This window comes from Kogia breviceps, chromosome 1 (genome assembly GCF_026419965.1).
Source record: "Kogia breviceps isolate mKogBre1 chromosome 1, mKogBre1 haplotype 1, whole genome shotgun sequence".
Lineage (NCBI taxonomy): Eukaryota > Metazoa > Chordata > Mammalia > Artiodactyla > Physeteridae > Kogia > Kogia breviceps.
Window position 1 is genome coordinate 187,170,963 of NC_081310.1, and position 10,192 is coordinate 187,181,154.

The following is a 10,192-nucleotide window of genomic DNA, read 5'->3' on the forward strand; positions in this document are numbered from 1 at the left end:
GTGGCCATCCTGTGGTGTCTGGGCTGGGACTCAGGTGCTACTTTGACAAAGGCCAGGATGGGGCCACCTGCTCTTGCATGGGGCTCTGGAGGGCTGCGAGGCTCCCAAAGCAGGGATCACACTGAGTCATCCCGTGGGAGCAGCCAAGGGGCCCCAGAACCGGGCCTTGGGACCAGCACTCTGTCTGCCTGGGAACCTGGTCCTAGGACATGCCAAGCTCTGGGCCCATGTTGGCTGCTCCAGGTCTGGCTCTCAAAGACTCTGGGCCCCAGCCTTGAGGGTCTGGCTGAGGAAGTCAAGCTAGGGCCAGTGAGAGGCCCCCCACTAGAGGCCCCCAGTCTTTCTCAGGTCTCGCCTTCCACACTCGGGAGAGACCCCAGCAGGGCATATGCCCCCTGCCACATCCAGGATGAAGCCACACCCAGGTCTGGGCTGGAGGAGCCAGGTGGCCAGGGCCAGGGCCCTGGCCTTTCTGAGTCCTCTGGGGCCGGTTTCGCTGGAGGGCTCCAGGGAGGAGGGCAGCCCAGGGGCCCCCGACCCGTCCCCACCTCCACCTGCTTCATCTGGCTGGTCCCCAGGGCCGGAACCTCCAACCCTCCTCTCTGTCAGCCCCCAGGGGGCGCTAGGGAGGGGCGGGGGCATGGCCGGTAGATGCTGCAGTCGGGCGTGGGGCTCTGGCTGTAGATGTTGAGGTAGTTGCCATGATCCCTCCTCCCTGTACGTCAGTTTCTGGAAGCACGGGACCACGCTCTTGTCACACTCACACGCCTGCTGGTCATGCTGCGTCTGGTTGACTTCGCCTGCGGGGAGTGGAGCGCACGGACTCTGAGGTCACAGTGGACCTTGGAAGGTGGTCTTGGGCCTGCAGGCTCAGACACTCAGGGCCCAGCCTCTGCATTCACAGCCCTCCAGGTACCCCTGGTGCATGGTAAACAGAGAAACCCTGAAGCCCAACAGGACAATGTCAAGAGGGGGAAACTGAGGCCCAGCAAAGGGGGCGTTTGCCTAAGTCACCCAACAAACCCCAGGCAGAGCTGGGACGGAAACTCAGGTGTCAGGAGCCCGCCCCCCAGTCCAGTTACTTTCTACCATCGCAGGCCCCTCTCAAGCACAGAATCACAGCGCACCCACCCTGGAGGGAGTTCGTGGTGAGGACGGAGTGAGAAAAACACTTGTAAAGAGCTTAGCTCAGTGCGTCCCGGGGAGCAAATGCTGTCGTTGTTGTTATGGGCCTTCAGAAATCACCTACCCCATAGTTCTCAGCCTTAGGTGCGCATTAGAATCAGCTGGAGGGCTCCTGAGAACCAAGGCTGCCCCACCCCACCCGTAGAGCTTCTTCTAACGAGTGCTGTTGATGCTGCAGGTTCGGGGAACACCTTTCAAGAACCACCCACTAGCCCAATTGTTTGCAAACTTGCAAACTCTCCATCAGCAGAATACCTTCTCTGACGTGAAACTCTTGGCCAAAGACCAATATATCAAACAGCCGAAAGAGGGGACTTCCCTGGGGGTCCAGTGGTTAAAACTCTGCGCTCCCAATGCAGGGGGGGCCCGGGGTTCGATCCCTGGTTGGGGAACTAAGATCCCACATACTGCAGCTGAGCCCGAGAGCTGCAACTAGAGGGGCCCGCATGCCGCAGCAAAGACCCAGTGCAGCCAAAATAAAAAAGATAAGAATAAAAAAAAATTTTTTTAAACAGCTGAAAGAGAAGCCACTTGAGCTACAAAATACATTAAAGAGCCAGCTGGACCACCAATCCAGGGATAACCGACCCCCCATTTGCTCTCACAGCAGTTGACCTGATGGCCCCAGAAATCCCCAGACCCCAGTGTGAAAACCACTGCTTGGGTTAGTCCATTGTCTTGGGGATTGAGGAGGGAGATTCCTCTCCTCGAACTGCTTAATGAACTCCTCTCTCAAGCCAGACCCTCCACCGCACATCTGAACAGCAGAATATGAGGACCAGACAGCCCTGGGCTACCAAGGGTCCCCAGATGTGCCCAGTTCCCCACCAGACTCTTTCCCAGAGAACAGGAGTCTTGAGTATCTTTGCAAAGCTGACATTGCTTGTGAGCTCTTAGTAAGGGACGACACACAGCCTGGTTAAGATAAAGAGACAAAGGGAGCCCAGGGCTGCCTACGGGGCTGGGCCAAGGGGCACCTGCTGCCCCAGGGAGGGACACTAGCAGGGGCCGGGCAGGGACACCTGGGCCATCAGCTTGGATGCTGCGCCCCTCGGGTGGGGAATGAGTCCATGGTAAAGGAGGGAACCTGCCAGGCCTGGCTCCAACACCTCGAATCCCTAGAAACCCTGGGTGTCTAGGATGGGGCCACCTCATCTGCTGGGGTCCCAATGACAGAACTAGAAGGGAATGGGTCTGCTCAGATCCAAACCCCTCAATGTACCCATGGGGAGACTGAGGCCAGGTGGGGAAGGACCCTGCCCAGGGTCATACATGCTGGGAGAACCTGGGTTCCAACCCAGGTCCCCTGACTCCCATGCCAGCCTGACACAAAGTCTCAGGATCACCTGAGGATCTGATTAAAAACAGAGAGTCCTGGACCCCACCCAGACCCGACCCGCTGAATCAGGATCCCTCCCTAAGCTCTCTGAAGCTTAAGAATCTCGGGGACTGGAGAACCTGGGGGCCAATTCAGGCCTGGGGGCTCCGAGCACATCAGGGAGATGTGCCAGAGCCACAGCCAGGGTTATAAGATTTGGCAAACAAACAAGCAAACGAAAAACAAGGTACCTGCTTAAATCTGAATTTCAGACAATAAATATTTTAGTATAAGTATATCTCAAATATTGCATGGGATATACTTATGCTAATTCTTCATTTCATAGTAATACTTATTAATTTTATGCTAACATTTAGTTTTTAGTATAAGTATGTCCCATGCAGTATTTAGGATATACTTACATGCAAACATCTTTCACTGTTTATCTGAAATTTGAATCTAACTGGGCATCCTGTATTTCATCTGGCAACCCGGCCCACGGCCCTAGCACAGGCTGAGGGGGCTGGCAGTACACACTTTCTTGAGGGGTAAGGGGCGATGGAGGGAGAGCTACTCCCTGCGGACAAAGTTAACGTTGTTCTCGATGGTGGAGTCGTAGTGGTCCACATAGGTGTGGCAGCCCAGGTCAAAGAGCTTCTGGTAGCAGCAGTCGTGGGCATGGCAGCACATAGGGGCGGGGAGAGGAGAGCAGGCAGGCGTAGCCAGGCTTGGCCCCGCTCCCACCGGCAGTGACCCCTATCATGATCATCTGTTCCTGTTCCTCACGAGTCAGACCTTCAGACTGAGGCCCAGAGAGGGCAGTTACTCGCCTTAGGTCACACAGCCGGGCAGAACCAGGCCAGTGCCCCAGGTTCTTGTCCATGATCCCCTCCCTTTGCCCTCCGCCCAGAGCCCTAGCTTTCCCCCCCCACACACCCTGGAGCCCTGGCTGCAGCTGCAGGAGGGGTCAGGGTGGGAGGGAGGGGCCTGGGTGAAGTCAAAGTAGGAAGAGACCGGCTAGATGCAGGGGCTATACCTGGCTGTGCACGATAGCCAGGGAGAGACAAAGGCCTGGAGAGTTAAGTGGGGCTTGGGGATGGGGGACAGGAAGCAAATGTGGTGTGGCTGTCCCATCCCCTCTAGTGGAGGGCAGGCAATTAGTCAACATGCATTTATGAAGCCTCCACTGATACCAGACTTGGTGCTGGCTGCTTCAGGGGGAGACAGGAGCAAAGGATAAGCCATGGCTTCCAGGAACTCCCAGTCTGATGGAGGAAGCACAGTCCTGTCCACCAGAGCCTCCAGTCTGAGGAGCCACTGGTCACAGCCCTTGCCTTTGTCAAGTATAAGCTGTGTGACTATTGCTCTCATGTGTGTTTGGAGGCAGGTCAAAGGCTCCTTCCGGTGAGAACAGAAGTTCAAATGCCTCCAAGCCCAAGACCTTGGAAAGGGACGATAGAAAGTGTCCAAGATGGGAGTTCCCTGGCGGCCCAGTGGTTAGGACTCCGCACTTTCACTTCTGAGAGCCCAGGTTCAATCTCTGGTTGGGGAACTGAGATGCCACAAGCCTCGTGGCCGAAAGAAATAAAAAGAAAATAAAATAAACATGCCAATGATAGAATTTTTTTAAAAAAAACCCCACAATGTTATACGCTTTAAAAAAAAAGAAAGAGAAGAAAAGAAAATATCCAAGACGGTTGAGGAGGACATGGGTCAAAGGTCAGGCTTCTGGCCAGTAACTCATCAAACAAGCCTCCTTCTTGGGGGAAGGGGTCTCTCCCACCTCTCAGAGATGGAGACAGTCTGACCTTCACTGTCCCTGCCTGGTTCCAGCAGCCCAGACTCTCCAGGACCTACCAGTCCACCTCATCCATGGGCAGGCCATGCCCCCCCAACCCCGCAGTAGCAGCCGTAGCCCATGAAGGACAAGATGGCGTTCCTCCCTGTGTTGGCTTCCACCATGGACTTGAGGTTGAGCAGGTCTGTGCTGTGAGTTCCCTGCCCTGTGCGTGGCCTCTCCTGTTTGACTGGCTGTCCTTCCAACACCCCAGGGCTGAGGAAAGGGGAAGGGAGACAGGGAGCAGGAGAGGCAGGGAAGAGCAGGAGGAGGGTGCAATCTACAAAGCAGCCGGTATGGTGTGTTACACACATCCTTACACTGAGCCCTATGGCCCCAAGAATATAATAATAGTATTTGCCAGGCACTGTCCTATGCCCCTTCCATGCATTAACTCATCAAGTGCTCCCTGCAACCCTACAGAGTGCTGATATTATCCCCATTTTACAGATGAGGAAACTGAGACCCAGAGCATATAGTAACTTCCCCAAGAAGACATTGTTGAAAAGAGGTGAAGCAGAATTTGGACCCAGCCAGTGAGAGCCCAGTGCCTTATACACTCTAAGGGGCTTCACAAATGCCACATGCTCTCCTGAACACGATTCTGGGCCCTTCTGGCTTGGCCTGGCTCCTCTGCTCCCAGCAGGGACTCAGCGTTCCCACATGGCCCTGGGGCCAGTGCATCATTCAATGAACACACACACACACACACACACACACACACACACACACACACACACACGTATATATTTCTTCCCCTTTGTCCTTGTCTCACAGGTAGTGCAACAACCTTTCCTACACCAGCAAAATCACAAAATCAGCTTCCTGACGTCCTCAGGCTGCTCACCCCAGGGACATAGTCTCCCCTCCCCTGCTTCCCTGCCTCCTGGGCTCCCAGATGTGCTGGCTCACTGCTGAGTCAACATCGAGCCTGGCATTTGGGTCTTTACCTGGGTGAGGCCGCCACCCACACAGGCCGGAGGGCCGCTGTCATCCCATTTTATGGATGAGCAAACTGAGGCTCAGAAAGGTGAAGCTTTGCCCAGGTCATGCAGCCTGGAAGTGGCAGAGCCCAGACCTGAGCCCAGGTGTGTGTGCCCCAGAGCTAGGATGCCTCCCCCACCCGGGCTCCTCCATCTGTGCCTGGGGCTAGGCACCCAGTTCAGCCTAACCCTAACCCTAACCCTAACTCTCTCCACATCCCCCACCCAGCTCCACGTCGTAAAAGAGGAAATGTACTGGGAGAGGGAGGAAGCTAAGAATTTCAGAAACGGAGACCAGATGGAAACCCAAAGGCCGAAATTACTTGTTTCTGGAGACGTGGTTGTCCAACATCGCTAGTGATGACAAGGGACTCACCACCTCCACTTGCCTCCGTGGGAAGAGCACAGACTTTGGAGTCAGACAGAGGCAGGCCCAGAAGTAAAGCTCCCTGGGCCTCTGTTTTCCCATCTGCAAAATGGGAATGACAATCCCAGCCTCCAGAGATCGGGCAGGCCCGCGCCCAGCTCGGGGCCTGGCACACACCAGACCCTTGCTGCCCCCATGGTGCCCCCTCTCAGGGCTTGTTGGGACCCCGGGCCAGGCCTGCCCTGCCGGTCAGAGAGCTGATTTTAGGGATCCTGTTCCACCTGTGTCTTCCTGTCTATTGGCTCCAGGATTTTCGTCATTACAGAGAATAAGTAGCACACGAGAGAGGAAACAAAGAAGGAGTGGGGAGAAATGACAGATAATTTTAAGAGGATGGTTTAGAGCCTGTAAATGGCTATGTTAGGTCCAGGGCAGGGAGAGAGGGGCCCCTGCATCCTGTAGGCCTGTTGAAGAGAGTGGAAGAGGAGGGCCAAGAGGGGTCCCCGGGAATGTTAGCTCTCCCCCGACCCTTTCTGCCTTGCAGGGCTCTTGCTGCTGGAATCAAATCTGTGCCAAGCAGCCTGGGGGTCAGACAGACCCGGATCTGCAAACCGGTCTCTCCATTAGCGCTGTGCGGCCAGAAGCAGGTTGCCTAAATTCTTTGACTTCGATTCCCAAATCTGAGAGCAGCCAAGAAAGTCATTCCCCTTGCAGGGCACCGGCCGCATCGTCCGCTGTGAGGTCCTGGCTTCCTCACCTCCAACCCCACTCCCACATCCTGGAGGTGTTACCCCTGGTAGGGGGCAGCTTCCATCCCCAGGGCCCCCAGCCATCAGCTCCCGCCTAAAACTCACCCATCCGCACACAGGACGGACACACACTCACACTCTAACACACACACAGACGTAAACCCACACTCACCCACCACACACTCTCCTCCACACACCACACAAGTGTATACACGCACGCAGACACACGCCCACCCATACTTCCTGTGCTCTCACACCCCTCACACATAGACGCGCACTCTCGTACTCGCCAACCTCACACACGCATACACACACTCACTTTGGAGTCAGACAGAGGCAGGCCCAGAACGAAAGCTCCCTGGGCCTCTGTTTTCCCATCTGCAAAATGGGAATGACAATCCCAGCCTCCAGAGATCGGGCAGGCCCGCGCCCAGCTCGGGGCCTGGCACGCACCAGACCCTCGCTGCCCCCATGGTGCCCCCTCCCAGGATTTGTTGGGCCCCTGGGCCAGGCCTGCCCTTCCCCTATACCTCCCACACTCATACAGTCTCACAAGCAGACCCACACTCACCCCCCACCGCCCGTACACATGCACACGCACTCCCACTCTCACACACACACAGCACCCAGAGTGGCCACGTGCACATTCCACTCCGAGCGGAAGGAACAAACTCCACTTTCACTCAGGCTGCAGCCTCTGTCCCAGGCCCCTGGGCCGGGCTGAACTCAAGGGGTTATGTTCTAAATAACAAGTCACTTCGCCTGAATTCAACCAGCTGGTTCTCACGTCTGGCCACGTTTAACCTTATTTCGTTTCTGATATTTTCTTCCTTTGTCTCAAACCTGGCTGGGTTCAGGGAATGCTGAGCAGGTGGACAGAAGGCCAGTGGGACATTCAGCCCATCTTCTGCCTACACAGGGCAACTGCCGCCAGGACGCCTGCCTGTGTGTCAGGAGTCTCGGCTGTCCGGGGGGTGGGGCCCCCCAGAAAGAAGAAGGAAGAAGGCCCCCAGACCTACTCCATGTCTTCCGGTACATCTCACACCCAGACACTGCTACACACCTGCCGTGTGCAGATGTGTACAGCCTACTTTCATATACACGCTCTAGAGACACACACGCCACTGTGAACACACACTTACACATCATCCTGATGTGTGTTACGCACATAGACGTCACCACGTGCTCGGACACACCCACACACACATAGATACATGCGACTATCTGCACACAAGCTCACTAGCTCTGCATGTACACACGCACACAAACACGTTTTCCTATGTACACAAGCACCCCGGTGTCCCTAAGTGCCCTGACGCCAAGCCACCACCACCACTTTATGGTGCTTGCTCAGCTGTGGGCCCTGCACCCTTGAGGCTCATAAATAGTAAATGCCGACCGACCCGGGTATGTTTACAGGTGCCCGGAGGAGTAAAGAGCCCCAAAGAGGGGATGAAGCCAGGCAGGGGCAGAGCCAGGAAGCAGAGGCCCAATGGCAGGCCTGAGGTCCTGTGGCCCATGGGTGAGTCACAGCAGAAAGGCTGGGGGTGTCGGGGGAGAAGGAGGAGTTTCCCAGCGCCTTCACTCACCACGGCTGGCCAGGATGGCGATGGTGATGAACTTCTTCGTCCCCAGGTAAGATCTGAGAGAGGAAGAAACCCTGGGCTTGAGTCCGTCCCTTCCCCCTGCTTGCGGTTCCTGGCCTGCGGCTCCCTCCTGGGCCTCATTACAGGTGCGGTCAACACCATCTCTTGATGCCCCACTTCCTGCTGCCCTTGCCTTGTGATTAGCTCCTCCAGGAAGATCTGAGCACCTCCCACTTGCCTGCACCTCCTGGAGGGACAGCCCCCAGGATGGCAGAGCCCAGAGGCACCAGGAGCCTCCTTCCCTCCCACTCTGAGCAAGAATCAGCTTCCAAGACTGGGAGCTCCTGTCTCATGGAGTTGGACCTTGTCACAGATCAGAACCAACCCCCTTCCATATGCACACCAGGGAGTCACGTGACCCAACCTGCTGGCTGCCTCTTGTGCCCGGAGCCGAGCCGAGAGACCTGGGTCCCTGGGTTCTAGCTGCAGCTCTACTTCCAAAATGCTGTGTGATCATCCATAGATCCCTTAGTCTCTCTGGGCCTCAAGTGCCTATAAGGATTAGCTAGATGATCCCAAAGGCCCCTGTAGTGCTAAAAATGCAATGACATATCTCAGCCACCATCAGAGACTCAGAGCTCTCCTTTTTGAAGAAATGGATTCTGGGAGCCAGTTCCCCACCCTCACCCCTGCTCCTCTCCAAGGAGGGCTCCATCCCAGGGAAGCAGGCATGTACCTGGAGTTTCTCAAAGGAGAAGAGGCCCTGAGGCTCGGGCCCCTCCACCCAGAGGAGTGTCTAACCAGCCGCTTCTTCCTGAACTCTTTGGAGTTGGCCTGAGGCCCATCTGCCATGTTCTGGGTTCTGGGGGGCCAGAAACATAGGGCTCTCAAGGAGAGCCACGATCCACCCCGAAGTCTCCCGGGAGCAGGCCCCAGCTTCTCGCTGTTGCAGTGGCAGAGTAGTGCCAGGGCAATGCCCCAGGGCAGGAGGCGGGTGACACATGGCCTAGAAAAAGGAGGCTCCACCTCCCCCCACGGCCCTGCCCACAGCTGCCCGGTAACTCCCACTCCAGGGTGCTCGGGCCCGTGGGGTGTGGGAGTGGATGCACCTGAAGAGGAGGTGGCCCGTCCCCAGGCATCTGAAAGGAAATTAGCCCAACGTCGTCTCTCTTCCCATCTGAAAAGGATGAAAAAATTATCCAGTGACGCTTATGAAAGCACAGCAAGGCAAACTAATTATTCAAGGGGGCCATTGGATAGTGTAGGGACTCTTATGATGGGGTCTTGTGGTGAGGGAAAGAGACTGGATTCAACTCCAAACAGAACAAAGAAAAGTGGGAATTTGTAGCCAAGGCACAGCGTGGGGGTCAGAGGGTGGGAAATTCGTAAGAGGAAACATCAGGGTTGGGGGGATTCTGGCTAAACCCACCTAATAGGATCCTTGCTGAAGACAGGCAGGGTGATCAGACATCACCTGGGGCTGGTGGGGGTGGGGGGGGGTGAGGAACCCCATCAGATATCAAGGATGAGGGATCCTGGCTGAAGTGACTTAGCAGATGTCATGCTAAAACTAGACAATGCCTAGATGGACACAGAAGCCCAGAAGCTGAGGCCTAGGAGGAGGAGAAGAGTTCAAGGAGACCAAGCAAGTTTGAGTCAAGGAGAGGCTCTGCCCGGAAGGCCCTCCGTGTGGATATGCGCACATCTGCAAGCCATCCCTTCACATCTGGAAGGGCTTTAGTCCAGAATCTGCAGAGAACTGCCTACCCACATCTGCAAGCTGCTGGTGCCCACCTCTGGCTAAGACTGGAGGGGCACGGGCACACGCATCCAGCAGGAAGCCCCCAGCTCACATTCGGAAGGGCGAGCCTGCAGATCTGGAACAGGGCTACTCTGCGCCACCACCACTGTCATGTGACCCGACACCTCTCCGGTGGGGACCGTCCTAGGCATCCTAGGGGGTTGGGCAGCATCCCTAACCTCCACCACTAGACACAGTAGTAACCCCTCCCCATGCTCCTCCCCTGCTCCGCTCCTCCTCCCTCTCCCCACCCCCACCCCCATTTGTGACAACAAAGATATCTCCAGACGTTGCCAAATGTGCCCTGGGGGGGCCCAGTCACCTCTGGTTGAGATCCTGGTGGCCTGCGGGTCAGTGCCATTTACC

The 10,192-nt window shown here is 56.2% G+C and overlaps 1 protein-coding gene across 1 annotated transcript; it reads right to left on the reverse strand.

The window, feature by feature from the left end:
* Positions 1 to 605: 605 nt before the first annotated feature.
* On the reverse strand, positions 606 to 8,877 carry PLA2G2F (phospholipase A2 group IIF). The gene is given in 8 exon segments (XM_059036876.2): positions 606 to 704; positions 706 to 800; positions 1,936 to 1,942; positions 3,089 to 3,191; positions 4,361 to 4,401; positions 4,403 to 4,506; positions 8,029 to 8,081; positions 8,762 to 8,877. Coding segments are annotated over 8 exon segments (618 nt in total).
* Between the last annotated feature and the right edge of the window lie 1,315 nt (positions 8,878 to 10,192).